The sequence below is a fragment of the Thermobia domestica genome, chromosome 18 (genome assembly GCF_964235325.1).
Source record: "Thermobia domestica chromosome 18, izTheDome1.hap1.1, whole genome shotgun sequence".
Classification (NCBI taxonomy): Eukaryota; Metazoa; Arthropoda; class Insecta; order Zygentoma; family Lepismatidae; genus Thermobia; species Thermobia domestica.
In genome coordinates, this window is record NC_137471.1 from 143,930,262 (window position 1) to 143,958,035 (window position 27,774).

Sequence of the window (27,774 nt, forward strand, 5' to 3'; positions counted from 1 at the left end):
ACTCCTCGCCTAGCCGAAAGTAGTTATGCAATTAAAAAAATTGCATCAGTTAGACTTTACACGGCGGTTTTTGGGTGTTGGTTTTTGAAGCTCCAAGTTAATCACATAACTTCAATTTACATGGGCCGTATGCAGAGTCATTTTGATGCTTGATTAGTGTCATACTAAAGAGTTCGACTAACATAAGGTTCCTGTAGTAGTCAGGCTTTTAGTATGACGTTAATCATACCTCAAAACGACTCTGCATAAGGCGGTCTGTGTTTATTTTCTAAAATTCAGTAGTTGTTTATAAGTGGGTATTTTGGACTCAAATTTTACATTTAAATTCATATGTTTTTTCGTTATTTATATCTGGTATCAACTTTATTTTCTTTATCAGAAAGATAGAAGATAATTTATTAGAATATTTTCATAGCTGAGGCTTTTGTTATACAATAATTTCAATCTTAAGCACTCTCCTTTAATATGTCACATTAGGGTGAGCCAAAATATAAAACGAACAGTAGCCGATTGTCCACAAGATTTATTTTATTCCTTATGATGTATACAAATAACCAACGAAATTTCAGTACAATTAAGTCACATTTACAGGTCGCTTCATTTTTGCTTTTTAGATATTATAGGATTAAAAGTGGATCTGAAAAGGCATGGGGACGCATTCGGTCACGCTGTCCCGCGTGCCTATTTTTGCCCATTGTAATATTTTAGGAAGTAGGAGATGCCACGTATATTTTTTGAAGTGAGGCTAAAGGCGTCCCCCATTCCCCCTCAGTTTTACCCCTGATTTGTTGCCAAAACTTTTAGAAAAATGTCACTATTTGTATCCTCAATTTAAAAAACGGTTTCTTCAGTAGAGTGGAAATATTTTTAAGATGGTTTTCGATCAATCGAAGAATAAACTGTTTCTGTTCCTAGTCTTTTGTCAAGGCTTCATTATACTTTTGATGAGACTGATACCTCTTTCAGCTACATTATTCACCACAGCCATTTATTTTGATAATTCACAAAATTCTTGAAAAAAAAGCATTATCTCGCCAGCGTTAAGTGTTTGTTTGAGAAACGATTGAGACTTCTCTTTGCCTTTTTCCATTAGGACATCAAATATTGAGTGTTCTCGCCATTACTAGATCCTCCAAATTAAGTTATTCGGGTTTCTTTGTCAACTTAAGTCGTAATGGAATGTTTGGTAATGCTGGCCGCTGCAGGCTTTAGACCATCTTTTCCTTTGTTTCTTCTGATACTCTCTCATCAAAGAAATGCTAATCCTGATAAAAGTTCAGACAAAAACTAGAGATATCTTGAAAATGCTGCACATGCACTACTAGAAATGCAGTCCTCTGGGTAAGTTTTCAGAACTGACATAAAGTTAATCATTGAGAGGGGTTTGCTTGACAAGGGGAGCTTCATTCCACTTTTTCACATAAACAAGGCTGACAAACAGCGCTAAACATGTGATAATTTTGCTTTATCGCACAGTCATCCTAAATTGAGACTTTAAAAAATTCAATGCTTAAATGCCTTTCTCCATCCATCTAGCGTGATATTGTGGGTCTCGAGCTCGAAATGACTGATTGTCGTTGCATCCACCAAGAAATATGAGAAATAAACGCAAAAGTTCCTTATAATCATCTTTAGGCTTCTTGGGTTAAGGAGCACTTGGTAAATATTTTAACATTAGATATGTTTATGCATCAATGGATTTCGTGCATAACATCTGTGCACCACTGGACTCTCAAATAGGTCGTCAGTTGTCTTTGTAAATCATCCTGATTTATTGATGACCACTGTTTATGAAATCGTTTGAACGATGAAGTTGATAGACCTTCTGCTGGACTAAACAAACATTTGAAGATACTAGAGAGGGGCCGTAGTGTTTCAGTGGTAGAGCGTTCACCTCTGGTGCATGGGGTCCCGGGTTCAAATTCTGCTCCCGCCAAGTGAACTTTGTGGTGGACAAACACCGTATGCATTGATTTCCTCGGGGTTCTTCCGTTTCCTCCTACTTTCTTCATTCCACCATTTCATTCATTTCTCAACATCACCGTCTCCTTTAGCCTAGCCGACATAACCGTGGGACGTACTCGTGCAATGCATTCAGTGACGAACTTACCAAGGCAGTAACTACTGTATTTACGCCACGGAGTCCGGCATTCTATAAAGTGCTTTTTATTATACAGGATTATGCGCGATCAATATTATAACGGTTACATTTTTCATTCTCTGTTGCAAGAAAATAATTGACATAAGGATAGGACCTGTACTTAAACGCAAAATTACATAAACGGTCTGGTAGTTTTTGATAAAACGATCCGTCAACTGGAGGTGGGGTAAGTTCTCAAACATTTAAATATACGACGTCTTATGTAGGTGCACTACGCAACCAGTTACTAAAGAACAAGCCCCGAAGTAGGACTGGTATCAAAACGAGACAATACGAGACTACTTACAGTATTAGTCTCCTTTCAATCGACAAATAGCGGTCTCAGTCTCGTCTCGATAGTTCTGAAATAAATTTTGTGAAATTTTTCCACACTAACTTCGACAGTAGATAAATAAAATATACCTCCAATATTTCTCCCTATTACTTCAGAATATATCCTGGATGCACCATATTCTTCTAGAGAAAGTATGAATTAGCAATTCATATACAACATTCAAAAATGCATATGTCTATTTCCATTAAATATACTCATTGTTTCTTAAATTATTTATTTACTAATTGAAATACCCGGCGTTGCACGGAAAGAATGGGTTTATATTTCAAAGATATATTTGAGATTAGTTTTCCCAGTAAAATACGTATTTGAATCGGAATGAAATAGTACGAATCCATTTCTAGCAGGAGCAACTGAATAAACTTGCTGCTAACGAAGAATAAAGTCTTGGGTTTTATGGTATCGGGAGTATTATTATTCACTTCAGCGACCCCGAAAACTATTGAATAGACACTCATATCTTTCAATGAGGAATTTTTAGGACCTCGAAAGCTATGGATTTAAGATTAATATCGTTCATTTTCGATTATTTTTACATGTTCCTGTGTCTCCCATGATAAAACTAGAGGTGATTCGGGTTTCGATTCCCGTCAGGAGTTGTGTGGTTCGGGTTCCACGTTAAGTCGAAGATGCATGTCTTGTATAGAGTAGTAGCTGAAAGACACGCTGAACTATATATCACCTCACCTCGTGAGATATTCTACGTTTGCATAATTTCTAAATCACTTTTCTTTCTTTGAATCACCTCCTTCCTCTTAGAACACGCATAGGTTCAAACCGAAACCTTCACGTTTGGAGGACGCAAGGCTACTGTACCATACGCGTACAACCCTTATGGGACTACGGTAGTGAGTTGCGCAGTTTGAGTAGCACGCACGAATAAACCACGCTTACATGTATTATATATAATTAATAAAAATCTCATATTAGGACATACTCTGCACGTCAAACTTTTAACATATACGACTTTTTTAAATTATGTTCTTCTTCTTCTTCTTTATTATTATTATTATCATTAGTAGTAGTAGTAGTAGTAGTAGTAGTAGTAGTATTGCAATAGCTATATGAAGCAATTATCTCGGCCAACTTCGTTAATACACACCATTCAGCAACCGGTAGTTGTAGAAATCAGGCTTTTCCAACAGAAGTTGTTAGCTCAATCGGTGGAGCGCTGACCCATGGATACAAGGGTTGCGAGTTCGAAACTTGTCTAAGTCAAAAGATTTTTTTCCTGATATAATTCTTGAAATGGAAATGTTTCTCTCTTCACCTTTATCTCGTAATTCTGAATAGAGATGTTTGGATGTGAAAGAAAAAGTATACTAGAATATAAGAAAAGAAAGGTAAATTACATGGTACTTTTTGCAATCTTTAACTATATTTTCACCTATCTAGGACGTTTCTAAAAAGTTCAGACTTCTAGACCTCCTTTTCGTTCTCTTATGTGTCCTTTAACTAATTTCTACAGTTACTTAGTGAATCACATATATATTACAGATGTCGTATCTCTTTCTCTTCTCTCTATATCATGTCTGGAGATGAATGTTTTGACAGTAGGTTACAAACACGATTTTAAAAAGTAATACGATCTGCGATATCAATGATATATATTGTGGTGTTTAACTTAACATATAAAACAACAAATAGAAAAACTGAGAATAGGAAACTTTTCGTGCAATGATGCTTCAATAACAGTGCACTGATGCTTCAAATATGTGTCTTTAATCCTTTCACCTATGTTAATTCCCTAGTCAAAATAAAAACTCTTTAAAATTAATCACAAATTCTTATACAACCATCCCTTCCTTGGAGCACTGCGCTGTCACATACCCGACACGGCGATGTAAAGGCACTTTTGGCGACGAGGATACAAAACTCCTTAAGGGGGCTTATAAGATCTCTTACATTTTTTAAATTTTTCCATATTAATTTAATTAGTGTTATTCACCTTGAGTACATGTGATCCTTATAAATTCGTATTTCATAGCGACATTGTAGATTTTTCCTGTAAATTTTGGTCCTAGTATTGTTCAACTCCGCCATTTCTTTCCTTGTTGTTTTTGTCTGTGTTAACTTTTGGTATAAATTAAGAATATGGAGAAACTATTTCGAAGATAGACGGGTAAAATATATAGATTCACAAAGAATCTGCAGAAAGAAGAACATCTAAGGAACTTCAATATTAGCGCTATATGCTGGAAATAGTCCAATCAATGTACCTGTAACTGAAGCAATACAGTAGAACTACGACAATTATTTATTTATATCATTTTCCGCCGTAAGAACTTAGCGTTCATGGTTTCGTCAAGAGATAGTTTCAGTTACAATTAATAATAATAATAGTTAGAGATACGCTACAATTAATAATACTATTATTAGAAAAATAATATATAATAATGCAATACATATAATAATAATACAAAATATATACGTAACAATAAAACTTAAAGTGTATTTTAGAGAAAATATAAATTGTATCTTGTTTTATATATTTCAAAATTCAAATAAATCTTATTATTTCTATTACAAAGAAAGATCACACTGAAGATATTCGTCTAAACTATAGAAAAGATATTTAAGTAACAGTAACTTGAGGTGTCTTTTAAACTGGAAGTTTGGGCTTCGTTTCACACGATCTGGCAATTTATTATAAAGTTTTATTCCTATGCGATGTAACGAATTTTGAGTTCTTGTTAGACGAAAATTTTGTATATGAATATGATTGGTTGTTCTTGTGTTGTATTGGTGTAGGTCCGAATTGAGTTGTAAGTTTCTTTTATTCATATGTATGAATGATGATGTTTCGAGAATGTATATACATGGCAATGGTAATATATTAAGTTTCTGGAACAGTGGTCTACTTGGTGTATGAAACGGAACTGATAACATCATTCGTAATATATTCTTCTGAATTGTAAATACTTTCTTCGCATGACAGGTATTACCGCAGAAAATGATTCCATACGATAGAATTGACTGGATCAATCCGAAATAAATTGTTTCAATGTTTCCGTAATTAGAATGTTACTAACATTACGTATAAGATAGATTCTCGTGATTCCTCAACAAATAATTCACGTGCTCATCCCATGTTAACTTAGAGTCTAATTTTAACCCTAAAAATTTACAAGTGTCAGATACCTTCATGAGTTCCCCGTCTATACGTATTTGATATATATTTAGAGAGTTTACTTTTCCTTCATTGAAATTCATTATAGTTTGTTTTCGCTGTATTTAAGTTAAGTTGGTTTGCTTTAATCCATTCTATAATTTTATCTGTCGTGTTCTTAAATATGAATTCCTCGGAGCAAATGTTATTTCGAATTTCAACTAAAATGTTTGTATCATCCGCAAAATGTACGCTTTTGTTTGGAACTATATGATTGGGAAAATCGTTAATGTATATAAGGAAAAGTATGGGATCTAATATTGATCCTTGTGGAACTCCGTGCCTAATTAGCCTTACCTCTGACTTGGTTCGACCTATTTCCACAAATTGCATGCGGTTAGTCAAATATAATTGGAACCATAAATTAGCGTGACCTCTAATACCGTAACTATGTAATTTATTTAATAAAAGTTTGTGATTAACAAGGTCAAAGGCTTTTGTGAGATCCAGAAAAATTCCGTATATTTTATTTCTGCTCTCTCTCGCTTTATACATATCGCTTAGAAAAGCAACTACAGCGTTGTTAATTGATTTGCACTTCCTAAACTAGAATTTGCTCTTCGTGAACGTATTCTTTTCCAGAAAGGGCGCCAATCTGTTATACATAACATTTTCTAAAATTTTGGTGAAAACAGATAGAACAGAGAAAGGACGATAATTTCCTGAGTCAGTAGTTGATCTTTTTTGTGTATAGGTCTTATTTTTGCAAGTTTAAGATCTTCTGGAAATGTTCCCGTTGCAAGGGAGGAATTGCATATATCAGTCAACGGTATAATATTTGAGACACAAAATTTAAGCAAATAAGGAATATCGTCGGGCCCAGAAGATCTTTTCGTCCTCATTTTTTTAATAATCGATCTTATTTTTAACTGTGTGGTAGGTATTAACTATATAATTTTATGTTACTCTTTTCAGACTCAGAATTTGTCATTGTTGTATATCTACCTTGCAAGAAGCAATTATGCCCCACATGAACTATTTTTCAAAGTAGTTTTGTGCCACATTATTGTAGATAGCGCTCCCCTCAATACCTTCGGTGTCATAACGCTCTTGCAAGTTGGCTACTTTCACTTGCAATAAAATTCCGAAGTTACTTCCCAAGAGTGTCGTCAGCGTCCTAACCACTAGTGCTACTATTCTTTTGTGCGATTAATAAATATTTCCTCGCGGAAGCATGCGTAGTATAATAGAACATCGCCAATAGTTTAGTGGTTTTTATGCTGTTACCAGATTTTTGTGCACATAAGAAAAATGAAATCTTTGAGTTTTACGTCCCACGGTTATGCCGGTTAGGCTAAAGGAGACGGTGATGATGAGTAATGAATGAAATGGTGGAATGAAGAAAGTGGGAGGAAACGGGAGAACCCCGAGAAAACCCACGCACACGGTGTTTGTCCACCACAAAGTTCACTTGGCGGGAGCTGGGATCGAACCCGGGACCCCAAGCACCAGAGGTGAACGCTCTACCACTGAGCCACCGCGGCCCCTTTGTGCACATAAGACAACATACACAGTGTATATATAGGTATTGCCTTTACGCTCAGCTCTTGTTAACCTGCGCGTGAAAGACACAAAATGACAAATATTCGCCTGTACGGCAAAGCTGAAGCTTTTGGCATACGTGAGAGAAACTCTTAGTTTATTCTATGGTTACACCATATTGTCAATTGATTTATTTATTTTGCTGTCAGGAGACCACAGTATTGTACATTTGTATATGCGGTATAGAACATGTCAAATCCTATTATTGTCTATATAATAAACTACTAATATAGTTCCTTATACATCACATTAGTCTTACAACATGATACATATATATACATGAAAATACTACACCTTATCTATTCATGTACCTGTTTTTATTGATAGTGCGAGAATCTGTAGTTTTTTCTTTACATTATGCTATCTTCATTTAGTATATAGGAAACACGCATTCAAAATATTTGATTATAATAATATATAAATAAGTATGATTACTCATCTAATAATAAAATAAATACCTTCCTATTGATTCATACAACTACAAGTTTCTTGCTTGAGCATGTTCATAAAATTCCGTGACAGTATAAAAGCAGTGCTCTTGTAGGTACTTTGTTAGTCTTTGTTTAAAAAGGTAAACAGATTGTGAGTTTCTTATGTTGATGGGTAAGCTGTTATAAATTTGTTTTCCTGTAGATTTTGGACCTTTCTGGTAAAGTGCTGTATTATGAATGGGAATTGCAAGATCGCTTTCGTTTTTGGTATTTTCTTAGAAAGATTGCCGTTCGTAATATATAAAGGCAAGGCAGTAGGAGAATTTCAAGCTCACGTAATATTCTTTTGCATGATAATCTTGATTTTCTACCTTTCATTGTTTTCAGTACCCTTTTTTGAATCTTAAAAATTGTCTTACTTTTTGCTGCGTTTCTCCAGTGTACTATTCCATACATAAGTACACTCTCAAACTGGCTATGATAAATTATTTTTAATGCTGATATGTTGAATAATGTTTTCACACTTTTTAAGGCATAGTGCACTTTGCAAAGTTTCTTTTGAAGTACAGATACGTGTCTATGCCACGTTAGTGTCACTTACCCAGAGTGCTAGAAATTTCGTTTCTATAACGTTACCTATTTTTTTTTAATAGATATGATTGGATTATTTACATTTGTATTTTGAGTGATGAAAGTTTATTACTGCAGTTTTATCGGTATTTAATTTTAATTTATTATTTAATTTTGTTCGATATATTTAATGTAACTGGAGAGTCTTTCATAAAAAAATAAAAGCATGTTTATTTTATCTATTACGTGAGAATCTCTCTTGTTTTGTTAACACTCTTCCATACTATATCACAATTAATCGGTGTAAGCAAGTGTAGATCAAATGCTAATTTGATGAAGTGTACTCTATTTAGTGTACAATCCATTTGTATAATTCGAGTGCGCATCCTCGAAGTTGCACTATGCACTTTTGGACGCGGCCATATATTATTAGAGCATATAATAGTTGGTTAGTAAAGATTTTATATATAGTTCAACACCGGGACTGTTTCTCTATTCTCTAAGAACAATTTTAAGAACTACCTTCGAAAGGACGCATGCCGTGTTTTCAAGAGTAGACCCGCTTCTTACTAATGAATGAATGACAACTGTTTTCTACTAAAAAAAATTTACAGTGTTGCACCTATATTTATTTAATTCTTTCATAATATTTTAACAATATTCTGCTATATACATGAGCTCAGCAGCGGAAATTGAAATAAAATGGCTTTAACGTCTGAGAATTATGCCTTTTTGATATTGTTGTACTTCCTGCAAAAGCTAAGTTAATTTTAACAAGGTGTATTCTAGACATATCTGATGACTAAAGTGTTTGCACAATAAACGAATGTTAATGGGTAAATTGGTGGAGTTCAAAACTAGAAGCAAACGGGAGTAACCCGACAACACGATTTTGTTGAGCAAAATTTACATATTAGATAAAAAACATTTTTCTTTTGTCGTAAGATAGGATTGAGGTAGGGTCACAACACGCCAGAGTTATCCTCCGAGGAAGACAATGAAACGAAATGAGTTTAACATACCGCATTTAAGACTTGTTAAACTAAGGAATGAAGTAGTGGAGTGAGAAACTGGGAGGAAACACTAACGAAGCAAGCATACACAGTGTTTGCCTATACAGAATCCAAAATTTTTCTGGTTTGTTGTAGAACGATTTGTGCGAGCTGGGTCGAACCAGAGAGCCCCTCTTAAATACAAATAAAGAATAATCAAATGCTTGAAACCGATTCAATACGAAACTGCTGTAATTATGCACTACTGATAAACGTTTTTTAGAGTAAGGACTTCTTGCCCCAGCGTCAAATGCAGGTTCCGAAAATACCAACAGCATTTCAAGATCTAATACCAGTCTAACACTAGCAACAAAGCTTTGAATTTCCTCTTCTAGTGAATATATATAAACACATATGTTCCATCAAACATGCCTATTCTCGTCTACACTAAGTAAGTAACTGGGAGAACGCACGTACTACTAAGATCAACGACACTATATAAGTTAATTGCGGATTACCCGCTTGCTTAAATTATTTTGTCCTCTTATAAAAAGAACACAAAACCGCATATATATCTTCAGCATTGTAAAATTTAAAGGTTCGGATCTTTGTAAGAAAATGATCACTGAATTATTTACTATTATTTCAATAATATATATTTTGTACAAATATCGTATATGAAATATTATAACTTCGGTGTTAAATGGAGCGAACTATCATTCGTCGCATAGTCGCCAAGTATACATTTGAAAAGGGTACCCACAAACAGGATGGTTCTATCATCAGTACAATTATGTCATATGGGAATTAATTACTGCACTTAGTCTGTCACATAAGATTCTTCTCCTACCGATGTGCCACTTCGTCTTAGAAAACTGAAGCCCATTCACTGATGTTTCACGATTTCAGTCTCACATTAGTCAGGAACATCATCAGAAGTAATAAATTCATCAACAAATTCGAAACAAAGACATTCATTTGGATGCTAATAATAATTGACTTCTTAGCACGAAACGTCAACAGGTATAAGCAGATATGGTTGTGTAATACGAAATAGGGCTTAAAATTAATAACTTTTTGTACTCGTTAAATAAGTGATATCACCTACCTCTGGGAAACGTCGATTTCTCGCAAATTTTAATTCCATTCTTTGTACTGAGATCTCAATTCAAAAAATGAAAGACATTCCGAATTTGTCACATTTCCCAATAATTATCATAGTTGTATTGATAAGCATCTCTTCTTATTACGAGATTAAACAGTTCTTAATCACAAGAGAAGTCATTGTATCAAGCATTCGTTCTCTTGTTAACTTTCATGATTGTCTAAATTAGGCTACAAATTTTAATTTGATGGTTACCACACTTTTACTAAATAATATACATCATTCTCCAATTTTGGTTATGAGATTTATTGAATATTACAAGTTAATTTCCAAAGAATTGTGAATGATATCCTGAAATTTATTTATGTTGCAACAAATTATAAAATTACAATTACTACAGAAATTTCTTCTCTTGATCATGTTCAACTTTATAACTTTTATAGTCTATTCTCTTTTACAGTATGAAACTCGTTCAGCTTACTTTTTTTTTTACTGCTTCCTCTTAATGTGTAATAAACAAATGGTTTTCTATTCGTGCTATTGGTTTTGTATTTTTAGCTTTCCTTTCTTTATTTGCTTATAAACTTCTTAATTTCACAGATTTTGATTTATTTGCGTCACTTAGGTATAATAACTACGTATATTAGAGTCGACGTGCATCAATGACAAAAAATTCGGGAGTTCAATCTACAGGTAAAAACAAGAAAAGATTTCATAATAACATTCAGTGAACGCGGCTTCGTTTATACTGTGCATTTGAAATATCACCTTCCGAGGCGCCAGTTTGCAATATCACAAAAACGGAGATAAATAGCAATACCAGGTTAAAAGTTACCAAAGAAAACCCCGTCTGAGGAATCAAATGTAACTGATGGCGAAACAATGGCGACGCAAGCGGGGTCTAAAAATAAACGTGAATGCAACAGTTGAATTTTCTAAAGTCGCGATTAAATGCAAAATCAATTATGACGAGTATTGAGTCCTTGCAATTTAATAATGAAAGATTATATTTTCTTTCAGGGAAGGGAGAAGTTCAGAATGTGTTAATAGGTCCTGTGCGTGATCAATTATTCGCTTTAAGCGTCATATTTCTAACCTCTCCATGCCGGTAAATGTATTTAATTCTAAGTAATTCTTTCCTATATATTATAGCAAAACAAGAAATCTGGTCTAAATCCACCAGTAAAATCATAGAACTTTGATGAAAGATCTACTTTGTGCAAATATCTATCACTAAACTGAAAAATTACAGGCAAGTGGCGACAAATTTGTTTCACTGGTGTATATGGGTTGGCTCCCACTAGCTAGGTACCGCATTCGTATTTCCAGTCTCCATGGTAACTTTGTGCTCCGTAATTTTAACACTCGCATATTATATAGAATGTACAGATTGTCTTTTCCGACACTTTCTTATTGGTGAAAGCACGCACATGGATTTTCATATGTAAGAGCAATCACGTAGCTTTTGAGCCTAATTGCAGTAAATGCTTGACACATTCGATGCAAACATTGTCTTCACGGCTTGTGGGAGTGAATATTTAGTTACGACCTAAATTTTGAACATACCTTATACCAAGATAAAAAAAGATTTATAATGCGTCGTCTGTATGGGTTACGTGGTTTATCAAGCAGTTAATTTCTTAGATAATTGCTGCACTATATGAAATATCTATTTCTATGAATATTTCTGAGTATAAGAAAACATGTGAGATTTCAGGTAACTTCGAAAATAAACATTTTATCACACTGAATGCAGAGATGAGATTTTCTATGCGTGACTAATATGTATATGAGTTTCATCTTTACTTATCTGAAAAAAGCTTTACCATTATCATTAGCAGTATAAATTTTTCTCGCTAGGAATACATTATTTAGAAAAAAACAAAGAAGTAAACGGTAATACATCCACTAACTAAGTCAAAGGCACAAGCTCCAAACTGCCTTTTGGAGTTTAGTTCCAGAGCATACTGTTTCTAAAAGAATCGAAAAATGTGAAAAGTCCAGCATGAGTAAACATCTACTTTGAAAATCTTTTTTTATGACTGAAATATCCTAAACGCAAGAACATAACTCGCTATTTGTATCAGTAATCATGTGTCATCGTGCCTCTAACTTCTGTTAATGATTTGCAATACTAAATAAAAGGATGAGCTTCAACCTACATGAGTATGCATATTGTTAAGCTACATTCCTCAGTAGAAGTTTTGCCAGACGAATCAAGTTAAGATTTTTCACTTGTATGATCAATCATATGCAAAGTTAATGACCTTTTATTAGTAAACGATCTTCCACACTCAATGCAATGATGTGGTTTTTCACCCGTATGGACAAGCATGTGTGTCTTTAAATTACCGCTCTGAGAAAAACCTTTTCCACATTCAACGCATTGATATGGTTTTTCACCTGTATGTGTAAGCTTGTGTCTATCTAAATAACGTTTCTCAGCAAACGTTTTACCACACTGCATGCAAGAAAATAACCTTTTGACTGGCTTGTCACCTGTGTGAGCAAGCATGTGATTACTCAAGTCACATTGACGGCTATAAGCTATTCCACACTCATTGCAAGAATATCTTTTTATTCTCGTATGAGTAGGGACGTGCCGACTTAATTCACTTTTGTTATTAAACGCTTTTCCACATTGAATGCAGGAATGTGTGCTTTTATCAGTATGACAAAGCATGTGACGATTTAAATGATATTTCATAGTAAACACCGTTCCACACTGAATGCACTGATATGACCCCAAACTTGTATGAGTAAGTTTGTGAGTATTTAAATGACGCTTAAACCTAAACATTTTTCCGCACTCAGGACAAGTATGGTGTCTGTAAGTTTTATGGGTATGTTTTACATCCGTATGTACTGCACTAGATGTTGGGCCGTTGAAATTTTCATTCAGTGTCGTATTAGAATTATATGAACAAGTGATTTGCGACCTATAAAATATTAAATACAATTATTTTACATTTTGGAAGAATACCTCTAACTACAAAATAAGATGCGATAGGGAGATGAATCTTTCTCAATAAGGAAAACAATATCCATTAGAGGGAATTATAGCGATTAGGAATTAAAAACTCATGAGATCGAAGGCCCATATTCCAAACTCGTTCCTGGAATATATATTCTACTATGGAAATGCAGTCTTTAGCTTGCTGTCACTAGAACCTGAAGGAAACATTCTCTGTGAGAGGATGGAAATATTTTCCTAAGAAGTAAGTTTATTAGATTTGTATTCCATAATACATAGACGGCTTTTCTCTCTTCTCAAGAGACCAACTGCAATAATACATAAAATTTAATAAAGAATTTATTTAAAATAAGTATACATCATATCAAATATTGAGGATTTGCGTCAACAACCTTCAATGAAAAAAGTAAATTATTTCAATTTCATATTACAAATGTTTCATTTTAGTATAGTCGTTGAGCAGGTTATCCAACATATCATATACATTAAACAAAGAATACTTTCTACGAATAATTTCATGATACGGTGTTTTGTATAGCACTTTCTAAAAATCAAAGAAACGTTTTCTTTGCTAATCAACTGAGATTAATTTTCTTTTATTGAGACCGTAAACCGAGAAAAAAAAAACATGACTCTTCGAGGGGAAAAAAAACATTACTTTCCGTCATTCTGGAGAACTCACATTTGGTTTCAACAGTCCAATGTTTGATCCCAAGCCATGCGAATTGGTAGCGTACGAAATTGAGAGACACACGGAGAGAGATTCAAATATAGAGACAGAGAGGAATGAATTACGTACGCAAGTTTAGAATTGGGTAAAAATGATCAGACAGCAATCGTAATATGACGAATATTTTGAGTTTGTGAAACGGAAAAGGAAAGTGTCGGAACTTCAATGACCACACAAAGCAGTTGTCGAATTAAGGAAGAGAACGCTCTTTACACCATAGATAATTGCGAAGGAAGAGGAAGATTTGCGAAATCGAGAACTAAATATCTTCAGGTTTTGAGACGAATTTCGAATCACGACCCCATTAGCTATCAAGCCATAACTATCTATTCAGCCACGGACAAATCTAAGCAGTCATTGATAAACTTCCCGTTTAGCTACGCTGAAGAAATAATATAATGGAATATTCGAAATGTTCGCTCGGTTGCTACACCCTTTACACTGAGCGTAGATCTCTTGTAGCTTACTTACAATGTGCACAATGAACTTCTTCTTGTTCAGAAACACGTCTCAAGGCAGAAAAAATTTCTTACTATTGCTTCAATGGAGATTTTCTTCATAGAACCGTCTTATAAATTGGTGCTAACTTTTCCGAAGCTCTAGTGGAAAATGAAACAAATCACTGTAAACATGTTAGACTTTTGTACACAAAAATGTTTCGTTTCGTTAAAAAAGTGCAACGGAAATGCGCATAAAAGTGTGACTTATATGTGAACCTATAACTTTGAAAAATAACGCGCTTATGTCATTATGTGCTAGACGAATGCTTACTGTAAGGGACTCCTACATGGATTTTCCTAGGTTTGAATTCCGACTACTTGAATTTTATTTCTCTTAGTTAAACTCATATTCTGTATTCCAGAAGTTGAATTTTATGACTAAACGTAGTCGAAGCTAGTTTAAGCCGAAATTACTTTCAAATATGAGACTTGCTATTACGTGCTTTTCTTTAAGTGTGATTTTCCAATTCTGATATTAAATCTTACATGCTTAATTAAACTCGCTTCCCTACGTCATATCATCTTGAATTTTTGAACAACGACGGCACTACGGCAATAACACAATAGTCCATTGCTACTTCAATATATTTATGTATGTTTAGAATTGGTCGACTCAGAGAAAATGGTACAATGGACCATATCATGCAACATGGAGTCGTAGAGGAATATGAAACGAATTTAGTATAGGTATAAATTAGCATCTGAAAAATATACTATGTGAGGTTAGCACACTAAAGGCACTCCAAGGGGGAAGGTGTGAAATGTAAAAGAGGAAGAGAATACGAAAGATATTTTTGTCGAATTCATAGTTTTCGAATTAGAAGAGATAAATAGTGGCACTCCAGATGAGCGCTTTTTTCTTTTTTTTTTTTTTTTTTTGTTTCTTTAACGGTGCATAAACAGAACATGATTTTTATATTATGTTAATTCATTCAAGTATGATTTTTAGAAAACTTATCCTTCAGCTTTATTTTTGTTAATCTATTCCTTAGTTGTAATTACACATATATTTTTTATTTCTATTTTCCTGTATGTTAGGCATTTACTACTTAAATTTTATGTCTCATGCATTTGAAGCGAAGCCTAGATGTTATAGGCTTCTTCAAATATATAGGACATAAAAAGTAAATAATTAATGTCTATTATGTTGATACAAGAGGTCTACGTTCAATGGAAACGGCTCACCCACTGAGTGAGTTTTGGAATATTCTATGATGTTTGCTTCCCTACGTAACTAAAGTGAAAGTGTATGTATGACTCCGTAGAATCCTCTGTGGCTGAATAGGTAAACTCGTTGCTCGATAGCTGTTTGTCCTTTAAAAATTGTCTTGGAAGCTGATGATTTTTCAATTCTTAATTGAGAAGAGCTCACGAAAGTCGCAAACATTTGATCCTCTAAAAAGAGTACTTCATCCTCATTCCAAAACTCATTGATGTGATCCTCAGTGTTCAGAAACATTTGATCATCTGTTCACAAATTTACAATCTTCGTTATATTACGGATGCTGTCGATCATTTTGCCCCGATCCTAAACTTGGATATATAAATAATAACTCTGTCTCCATACTTGAATCTATCTCTCTTTTATTGGTGTCGTCACCTATTAACTCGCATGTCATGGAATCAATTCTTCGACTCTTGAAACCAAATGCAAGTGCTCTGACAATGCGCTGTTGACAATATAGGTTTATTCTTAAAAGCAGCGTCATTTGAGGTATTGCACGCGGGGCGGAGGGGTGTCAGAGATTCTACGCCGACATAAGAGCTTTACTTCTTTATTGGTGCGTCACTATACATTTCATCAAACAATATGCGTTTATGAAACTCAAGGCAGGCGGCAATTACACCTTCATGCCTTCCCCAAAATGACGTCCCTGGGATATTTGCTTGCAATTACTGGGAAAACAATGAATAACTCTCATTTCTGTCAGTAGTTAGTGAGCTCTGCATTTACATTACAAACTTTGGGAAACACAAAACCTACTAACATGGTTGAGAATTTCCAAAGATCTCACAAGGAGCATCTCCTAGCTTCATGTGATAAGCAGTCTATGAAGAAGGAAAAAAATATGTATAAAGGCGTATATAAAGATCTCGTAACATTTCGTGACATTTATTTTTCAGACTGAAAATCTATTTCACAACAAACGAATGACAGAGACGCGTTTAGAACTATAAAGATTGTAACAATGGTTCCTGTATTTCCCGTCTCAATGAAAAGAGTATATTACGCAGACTGGCATAAACAAAGAAAGACGCGTTGGTATGAATATCAGAGTCACCAGGAGAAACTAGTCGAACGAAACGTGTTTCTGAATGCATAAAAACACGGCGCGAGAGTTTGTTAGTAATTTAGACTGAAACTCTCGTAACAGTTTCAATGCTTCGAACTGTACCTGAGGGCCATTCATTGCTTCGAACTGTAAAGAAGGCCAAACTCTCCCCCCCCCAAAAAAAAAAATTACTATGAGCTAGACCCCGCAACGCATATATAAATAATAAAGAATACAATTATTGCGTCTACAGAGGCTTCGTGTTTTGTAAATAATATATTCAGAGTTCAAGTTAAATTACTAAAAAAACAGTTTTTAACTTGTAAAATATTTACTGAACAGCCGATAAAGTAAAATCTATTAGAAAATTATATAAACAATATAAATTATTGCTGTAAATACTCAATAATTACAGATTCTGAAATTACATAAATACACTTGGACCACCTAGTAACGCAATAGCATTCCACAGTCAAAAATTAAATATGGATTAATTTTGCACTGAGGCCTCCTTAACAGCAACTAGGAGGAAGTTATCCCACTATAATGTTGAATTGGTACGATGTTTTCAGCTAATCTGCTAGGGTATTCTTATGCTATGGCACTCCTGATGCTCAAATTTAATATGGCTTGCACATCCGTTTCTTATATGAATCGAAATGTTCTCGACTTACATGAAACTGTTTCTTTATTCCAAAGTAGTTGCTCATAGAGCATAAAACGTTATAGTAAGGTAGGCGCTGATTTCTTTCGCAGCTAAAAGGAAATCTAGCAAGCTATTATTGATTCTTGAAACTAGTTTGCTAGGGAACCTGATCAGCAGGAAGTTAACACAATGAATTCATTAAGTGTAGGAGAGAAAATGTTAGCAAAGAGAAGAATTGATGAAGCATTGTTACCAGTTATTGATAAACGCAACCTTTAGCGAGTGGTCTCAAAAATCTTAATTATACTGATAAGAGATCCAAATTCAGGTTAACAATTCCGTGTTTAGACGACGCAGCTAAAGTAAATGCTTAAATTTATTCTTCCGTTCTTACCAGTGTTCTGTTCACTTTTGGAAACCTTTATAACCCAAATTTCAGAAAAGAGTAGTTGAGTATTATATCTGTTTCATAAAAATTGAAAGCAAAATATTTGAATAGCAAACGTTCTTTCCATGTGTTGTTGAATGCTAGAAAGAAATTAGATGACCGGCTTTTAACAAAGTCACTGACGGCTTTTTGCCTGCACACTTCCTCGATTGTTGTACAAGCTAGAAATATTCGTTTGTAGCGCTAACGGTATATTTCTTTTTTTCAAGGTGGTTTTGTGTATCTGAATTCAAACCGAAAAAGCACACAGTTTAATGCATTGGCTGAAATTAACGAACATTAATACTAAGTGATGATCCACAGCTTGTTAGAATGATCAAGGCATTCAATTGTTAGAATGGAAGCAAGGAAACGGAATTAATTCATCAAGTTGTGTTTCTTTTAGTCTTAACTTTTCAATTAGAGCGACTCCCTGCGCAACATTAATGGCCCTAGGAGTTATGTTTAGAAATTGAACCAACAGTCTAAACTTACAACCTACTAATTCCATCCATGATGCTGATTTTAACCGACGGACAAATTTTAAACTCGTACTTGCAGTGCAAACATGTTCTATCGATTACATTTCATTGGAAAAGACTTTTGAGCCAACGGTGCTTCATTTCACATAAATCTAATGCAACGATATTGTTTGACAAGGATCTGTATTCGTACTACTCTTTGTGGGATTCCATTTCCATGAACGATCGTCTGCATTGTTAACTTACTTCCCGAGTTAAATAAGTTGTTCATTGTTAAGGACGACTATATTTCTCAAATTTCTAATGTACAAAGCACAGCTCATGTATTGATTTCTACCTACAATGTGATCCTCTCTGGCTTATTTAAATGCGATTAGAGATAGACGGACTTGGTAAGTATAAGGACAACTTCAGCCCGAGGGCAAACCTTTGTAGTTCATGTCAGGTAAACGGCAGGGATCTTGCTGTACAAAATTAGAAAATTGCTGAAAAAGTTTAAACTGGAAGCGTTCATGTGATATATGAAGCATGGCTAGAATTTTAAAGAAATTTAATGATATAATCAGATTTAACTCTACTAACTATGCAATTATAATGACATGAAATTCATTCTCAGATTATCTCATACGAAATATGATCAATGTGCAGGCCGTGTTGCGCTATACACGCATGCAGATGTGTCTTCCATGCTTTATGAACACAGAGAAATAACTCAAGTATGATTTGTGCACACGTATCCTGTATCTCACACCATATACAATTGATTTTATTTGACACCACAGGGGTAAGTGCTATAGTAATAGGTTAAATGACTGGCATCACATTCCGCTTGTCTACGTCGACCATCAAAGAAACAAAGAATTAGCATCGGAATATTGTCAAATTTGCAGTAGATATTGAGTTGACGCCTCATGATGGTGAAAAAAGGGAAATCTGCTACTTGGAAGAATAAGTTCGCCCAGAATATCCCAGTAATGGTCTGCCGTTAAGGTAACTGAGATGACAAATGCACGAAAAATACGTATATCTCAGATTTTTTGCTGCATTGTCATTTTCAACGCACCAACGATTTAACACGTATCTGTCCAGATTGGGTCACCTGGGGAGAGCAGTCGTGTTGACTTGGTTTCATTACCACCCCTTGGTTTCTGCAATTTTGGCGCACCACATTTTGCAAGATTTACAGGTAAAATTAAATACTTTGCATGCAAAGACATATTTATAAAGAACAAATCTATGCAAGCGATAAAATTACACATAAAGTAATATACCTGTATTTTATGTTGAAAAGAGTATGGTTATTAGCGTAAAATCCTTACAAGTGCTTTACTACGGATAAATTAAGTGAAGCGTATTACCGCACAGCATTCAGAAGTTGTATTTTATGTTTACAAGTGGAGCGCTGCTAGTATGAAGCCATGACAAGTGCTATTAAAAATTGTAATTGGCAAAACCTATTTGTTTTTTCACATTTCCTTACGCGTACAACCACTTTCGCTGACGCGCCTGCTTCAAACGGATGCAACTTTTGGCTCGGGTCCTACACGTTCACCCTACAACCACTGGTTAAGATAGCATTCGTGTTTTAGTGACAACTATCACAGATTGAATTGTTTTTGCACTGAATTATTTATGCATACATCCGGACTTCGTATCTATACGCAAACCGTAAAAGAATTGTAATTTTCCAACAATTACTTATGATGGCTCACTTGAATTTTAGCTATGCCATGTAGGATACTTTTATGCTTCCAATTGCAAATCATTTAAGAAAGAATAAGAACGAAATTAGGGAAAGAATTATAATTTTTGAACAATTGACTGGAGTGGTCGCCAAAAGTAAACCTGCAAGAGATCCTGCATATAGAGATAATTTTGTGTGATTATAACCACAAAGATACTACACTTTTGTAAAATCTGATTATACAGTTGGTTCCCTCCTAAAATTCTAGCCGTTTCATATATCACATGAACCTCTTTCAATTTCAACATTTTTATCAACGTTGAAACTGGCGGATAGCAAATTGTTGACCGTTCTACTGACAAGCACCATGAGTAAACTTACGAATTCTCGGTATCTAAAATCGATTTTATCTCATAAGGGGCGCTAAGGGACACTTCACCAACTCTATAAAGACAGTATATTTCGAAAGTTCAAAAAGTCACAGACACCACAATCATCGTATTACTAACTTATAAAATATTAACTCTCTCTTCCTTCTACATTCGCTGATACATAGGATATTTTTAAAATATAATATATGTAACTCCAATCGGGATAGTCTAATGCGAATTATGTAGAAAATGTTATACACCACAAGCGTAGCTCATAGAACTCCCTCATAATTTCTATGTTTATAAATGAATTTGATAAAAGTAAAAGTAGGCACTGCAATCTGTACACCACTAACATTGAATTCTTTAGAATAGCGATTACATTGTACGAAAACTACCTGCTACAAGACGGCTATAAATATAGTAAATGCGAAAATAACACTAAAACTATAAGGAAACAAAATGTATGATGTACGCGAACAAAAGACAATCCCGGTACTTTGGTACCAGATATGAAGTTAATCATGTAGAAACAAAGGAAATAGGAATTATGAAGGATCTTTGAATCACTTTCCGTGGACAGTTAAAATTTTGTCAACATGTAAATCGAATTATAAAAGGAGAGGAGAAAACAAAACGTTTTACTTTTAAGCACTGACCCGTGCTTCGAATACAACGCACGTGCATTCATACAATACAAACGTAACACCTAAATTAGAATTAAGACCTGTAACATGAGGTAGGATTTTTATCACTTAAAGAACAAAATTAGATGTGCCAAAATGTATCGTTAATTATCGTGTTTCGCACGAGAAAATAATTATTACTCAAATGCATGGGAGCACTGGAATAAATATTGGGAATTAGAAATCCTAAACAAAGTAGATAATATTAAATAATAGATAACATATTATAGTAGGTACTAGATAATATATATTGTAATAAAAGCTCTATATATGTAGTAAATATTGTCTAAATTACACTAGATACGAAATACACAATTACAGAATTAAAAGTTCTGTAACCTTTTCCCTTAAGGGAACAACTTCTCGTGCAGAATACTTTTATGAGAATCCATTACATATGGCAATTTCCACAACATTACGAAAACTGTTTCCTGCCCCTTAGTACGCGACACTTCATTGTAGAATGCCCACAATATTCACAAATATAGAACGTTTACTAGTACGTCCTACCATAAGCCAGTGTTTACGGGAAACACTTTTGGCATTCATGCAATTTCATATTTGTTCCTGTGATTGAGATAATCAGTGCCCTGCGAGCATCAATTTAAAGATATCAGATATCTTATTATACTTAATTATCATTTCTATTTGAAGGTACTTTTTTTTTTTTTTTTTTTTTTTTGCTGCTCTGTTTCGCTAATTCCTCTTTTCCTGTTTACTGCTTTAGATTTTTCAAGACCAGCTTTTATATATTAAAAATTTTATTTTACAATTTCACTCTTATTATTTTCGATTTATGCTATTTCGGAGGCTTTCTATGGTTATTTTAATATTAGTACTTGTTGATCATCGTGACTCGAACGTATATACAAGCAACACACGCCTCTATTAAATGTTGAACTAATAATTATGAGAAGCAATGGAAAAAATGTTATCGGTACACAAATAATTCTATTATGTCATTCTATACCTGCAGCTGCGCTTCTATACAGACTTTATATTTACGTGCTACATAAATATTATTAATGTATATTTACTCCCACTACAGCCAGTGTATTCTGAGTTACTAAAACCTGAATTTGGAAATTGTGGACTGTACTGCCTTGCATCCGAAATACCTCCTTTATAGGAAGTTCTTCGGAAAAAAACAGTTTATTAGATAATGGTCTAGAACATAAAGAGTACTAAAGAAGAAAAATGTTACCTCTGAAGTTCAGGTTCATCTTCTCCATGTTCTGCAACGTTACCTAATAAACAGTAAGGTAATTTTACAGATGTGCTTAAACTTTCCATTTTCCCTTCATCGACGACAACATTTAAATCTATATCATTATCTTTGATTTCAGACTCCGACTTTATTTCAGAAATTAGTTGTGTGATCTCAGAAAATAGTTCTGTCGTCCTGGAAGATGTAGCACATTCAGGTAATATCAGATTCTCTTTCCGGATTACAATGAAATTAGTTTCTTCATTATTTCCGAATTTCACACAATTTTCTTCACCTGGATTTTCATCAGGAGATTTGTTCTTCTCAGCTTCGTTGGCAACTTCAGATAACAAAGAAGTTAATTCACATTTAATTTTATGTTCGTTTTCCATCATAATATTTGTCCCAATTACTTGATCACAATGTATCCAATGATCTTAAACTGCGTAATTAGTAGATGGGTATAAGTCATGTGATGTTTCCAGAAAAAACCGTTACTTTCCCTTCAAAAACCTAAAAAAAAGATTAATACATGTGTTTCTATACTATGCTATGTAAAGAAAACGGAATCATGAATTGAAGGTAAAATATACACAATTAGTTGTCTTACGGAATAAGCATATATATATTTAAATATTATTAACTTAATACAGTATAACCTCGTTAACACGAACTCGCTTAAGCCGAACACTCGGTTAGGGCGAACAAAATTTCGGTCCTGGCATCGCTGTATGTTATCTTATAGGAAGTTTTATCGGTTAACACGAATTTCGGTTAGCACGAATTACGAACTAATTTTTTGTCCCTTGAGTCAGTAAAGGTTTTCATTTAACACGAACTTTCAATCCTTCTTTTTTTTAAAGATCATTTTTCTTATTTCAGATTTTACTCCAGATCAGTTTTTGCCGTACAGTATTTATACAAACGAAAATTGTCTTGTAAATAAGAGAAAAATCAGAAACAGGTATCTTTCCTCCCTTATGAGGTGTTGATTCTATCCTCCGTCAAACGCTGAACATGCAGGTGCTTGGAAGACGAGCTGCTGGCGACAGCTCGAGACAAAACCTCTTCTCTCCCTTGTAACTCCAAACTGGTGACAGGAGTTATAAATACCGTTCCGTTACTAGCGGTACCCAACCTGCTAGCGGAGTTGTCAATTTTATAACTTGACCTGGATTTTCTGCGTGGAAACTTCTTTTTTTTTTATTTTCGAAGAGAAAATAATAACCTTACTGTAGTGTTTTCACTTTTCAGAGGATGGTACCGAGACGGAAACTAGTCTCGATCTCGATTTTAACTCGAATTTGAGACCGAACCGTGCTTTTCAAAATCGAGACGAGACCAAAACTCTGTCTCGTCTCGATACAATTCTGTGGATGGTACCACGACGGAGAATAGTCTTGGTCTCGTCTCGAATTTGGAACCGAGACGAGACCGAGACTACTCACTTTCGTCTCGATACCATCTCTAGTGTTTTCTATGACATACATAATATACTGTAGTGGTATGTGTAGTATGTATATTGTAGTGCGTATGTATGGAGAAAATGTATTCAAATAATAAAATTTGGGTCCCCGGTTAACACGAATTTTTTTAACACGAACTCCTGATTTTTCAGTCCCTTGGAATTCGTGTTAACGAGGGTTTACTGTAGAATAATACCTATTAAGATTTGTACTTATTTGAAGATAAATAGCGAGAACAACATATTTCTATACATCGCCAGAAGACATTTAACATCTACATGCTTAAGGTTCTGGTTGTTTCTGCTTAATAATACTGCCAGTAAAGTTGGTTTCACGTAAAATAGCCTGTATCAAATATTCAATATTTAACAGTGATTGTCTAATACTTATCATGGGGTTTGGGGTTGAGATAGAGTACGGAAATTTTTTAAACAATAAGAATTTTAACTCTTGAACATATATAAAAATAAAATTAAAAGCAGAAATTGAAAGACTAGCTATAGAAATTCGATATTGGATACATCACAGTTGTTAAAGAAATCACAGAAGGATTATTTCACTCAATATTGCGACGAAAACATATTTAAAAAAACTCATAGGCCATAGAGCAGGTTGTATTAACAAAACTAGAAATTTCCGGAGATATGTTGTGAAAATACGTAAGTTGAGAAGAATTAAAAGATCAAATTCTTTAATAGTATATACACAGGAACGAAACGAAGTATGGTACGATGAAAAATTTATTACTAAATTAAGTATTGAGATTTTCTCGTAAGCCGGAATGAACCAAAAAAAAAAAAGTTGGAAATTTGAATGTGTTAACCTAAGCAGTATGTTGGACGTGATATAACAACCTCAAAATTTTTAGGTGCCTTAACTCGTCATATTTCCGCACATACCAAATTAAGAGACAACTCGTGAATAATTGTGTTGCCTTGGAAATAGAATAACGTTCCACCAAAAATATTAGACCAAGACCAAGCAGCGGATCTAGAGTTCTACAGCAGGGAAGTCGCATAGCCGATGTTGTTGAAAACAGCTTCGCAATCATTTTTCCCGTCGGAAATTATTTCTCGGTTTTGAGTCTTCTGAGATGTTTTACTACATAAGCATTCTTTAAATTGTCATATTTTATACAAATATTGTAGTCGAAACTACAATTATTTACTCACATATCAAGAATATGTCTCATAATTACATAATTTGAAATACTTCACACGCGAAGGACTGAAGCCATTCAAGAACTGAAAAACAACTGATAGAACAAACACTTGAATATAAAATGAAAATTTTGTTTTAACCAAAGATACTCACTTTTACGCTAAAGAGGACGGATTAGTTAGTAGAATAACATTTTGAAATAATTAATGGAACGAAAATGTGAGAGGATACTGCAAAATACGGAAAAAAACACACAAACTCACGTTGGCGGGCAAAAAGATCAGGCAAACCTCTACCGCAGACAGGCAGTCTACTTCTGAATCACAGTGCTCTCAGTCCGATACCGATGTAAAATCGTTTGGTTACATAGTAATTAACATACGTACTTAAGAATGTAATCCGAAACAGACCCATATATTAAGTAAGACTGGAAGGAAAGCCACCTGTTTCTCGTTTGTTTATAACATTAATAACTTTCTAAATAGTTATATTTTAATATTTTAAAGATATATTGAAACAGGTATGCTTTTAACTTCAATCGCTTCTGAAGCAAGTAATGTAATCGAAAATTCATTTTCAACCACAAGAAGTGAACCAACTGTCTAACGTAGACTAAATGATACGCTTATCATGAATCGAACTCTTGTACAGAGAATGCTTTAGAAAATCATTTATCAAAGAGAAAGCATTAGAGTATCTATGAAGTTCCGCAACTATAAAGACCGATTTTACTTATCACTGTCAGTGTTATTCGCTTTAAATCTAACTACATGGCAATCGATTATTCTCTACTTATTACTATTTGAGTGATTTTTAAGAGAGTAACTTTTGTATATTTGTCCCTTGGTTTCCATGTTTGATTTCAGAGTAGCACTTCAATAGAAAATCAATTTAAAATGTTGCTCAAGAATATGCATTTGTTTACTAAATGTTTGCAAAAAGAAGTTAGAAGATACATATCAACTTTTGCCTAATTGTAAAGTACAATGTTTTCCTATTGATGTTTTGCTTCATAATAATATAAATTTTCATCCCAGAAAAACCGTAATTCTAGGTTCTACATTGGATTTCATTTCTATAAAAAGCGAGTCATGCTTCACTCAGAATGTGTGAATATGAGAAGCAGAAGAAACCAATCACATTTGAGTCGTACCAATCGTGTCAATACAGCCACAGATCTAAGGTTTCTCCTGTTTACTCTTTTCTCGAGGACCAGCATCCGACAGAAATTATCTTGGTTTTCCGGTCACGAAATATCTGTGACTACATTGTAGGTAAGAGCAGAAATATAAAGGGCTTTACTATGAAGTAGCCGATCGCTATATATATATATATATATATATATATATATAAATGTCTGAACACGTGAACAATGAATAACATCAAACTTTGTGTCTAACACCATTTAGCCAAATCTCTCTGAAGATCAATCGGATTTATGACTGTATGTTAAGACAACTTTTTTTTTTGGAAGATCGTTCCTTGTTCGTATACACAAATGTCAGATTTTTTTTGCATATTAATTCAGAACGCATACCACTTCGTGATTGCATCATACAGCAGAAAAGGTTTGGGTCGTCCAATTCAAAACAACAAGCCTTATAGGTTTGCTATTTCGATTCTTTATTAAGGTAGAACCAAGAGAAGACAAATATACTGAACATACAGGAATTTCCAAGGCATATGCCTTTTGGCTCAAGGAGTTGAAGATGTAGTGGTACACAGGTTAGGCAAACTCATACTTGGTCTATCATCAAAGAAAGAAATTTAAAAATGCATAAGCACCGGTGAACTGTGTTGAAATTAAATTAGGAAATAAGAAAGCAGCTATTCCTATTTGATGGAAATTTTGTGTCAGAAAGCAGCTTAAAAAAAGAAAATGTAAGAATATATTTCTTGGAATTGTTATATAAAAACAAACACACTATATGTATATAGGGTGTCAATGAACTAGATCGACAACCTGAAACAGCTAATTTCTCATATCAAAATAAGAAAATTTCATACGGACCTGTGCTCGGAAGTATATAGTTTCAGAGCTAGGGCTGTATAAAACCGTGGGAAAATGATCTTTGGGGGGCAAATGCCTTAAAAACTATTAGCCATTGAGCTAAGGCGGCATGTTATTGTCTTACAAGGGACATATACGAACCATAACAGCTAGATATTTATGAAAATTGGTAACCTGACAAATTGTGGACCTTTAATCATCATGGTAATAATCATTCCGCGTGAAAATGCCTTGTTTACACGCTATGTATAATTCATGCCTTGAAGTTGTGCCTTGTTATACCCCGAGAACGCCGGAAAACGACAGAAAAAGAAAAATGTATGCAGGTAACCTAATACCTACGAAAGTGGTACACGTGACCAAGAATACGGCATTAGTGTCACACAAGCAATCACAAGCATTGTCACACACGAAGTTATAGTTTTCAAATAGAGCATATAAAATTTTATGGAATTAAAACAAATGGCATACAAAGTGATAAAAGTAAAAAGGCGCGTTATCAGTATTGCCAAATAAGGGAGATATGGGGCTCTAAAGTTGAGAAATTAAGCGGTCCGTACAGAAAAATAAGCAAATGTGCAACAACAACGAGACTGCAAAAGGAACAAATGTACAGTATGGAGTAAACTAGAGTATGCACGGCATCCAGTGACTAATAGGCTTGATAGAGGATTCAGGCCCCAAAAAGGGCAGATGTTAGAGTAGGCGTATAAACAAGAAGTTTCAAATGACATAATGCGGAAGTGTGAACACCAAGTCTTCTTGTAGCGCAGCAATTTCAACGCTGTTTCTGTGCAATCGATATTTCGAACCGTTACCGAGATCAATAAAACGAACTGTTTCGGGCTGGGA

The 27,774-nt window shown here is 34.3% G+C and overlaps 1 protein-coding gene across 7 annotated transcripts in view; it reads right to left on the reverse strand.

Moving 5' to 3' along the window:
- Window positions 1-27,774, reverse strand: part of LOC145675807 (uncharacterized) — a 103,317-nt gene that overhangs the window by 61,937 nt on the left and 13,606 nt on the right. For 5 of the 7 annotated variants that reach the window (XM_081746513.1, XM_081746511.1, XM_081746510.1 and 2 more), the window contains exons 2-3: window positions 22,282-22,797; window positions 10,595-13,243 (exon numbers count right to left, since the gene is read on the reverse strand). In XM_081746513.1, coding sequence (XP_081602639.1) covers window positions 12,526-13,243; window positions 22,282-22,679 — 1,116 coding nt within the window. In that variant the 5' untranslated portion in view covers window positions 22,680-22,797 and the 3' untranslated portion in view covers window positions 10,595-12,525. The other 2 variants (XM_081746515.1, XM_081746517.1) reach the window with 2 other exon arrangements.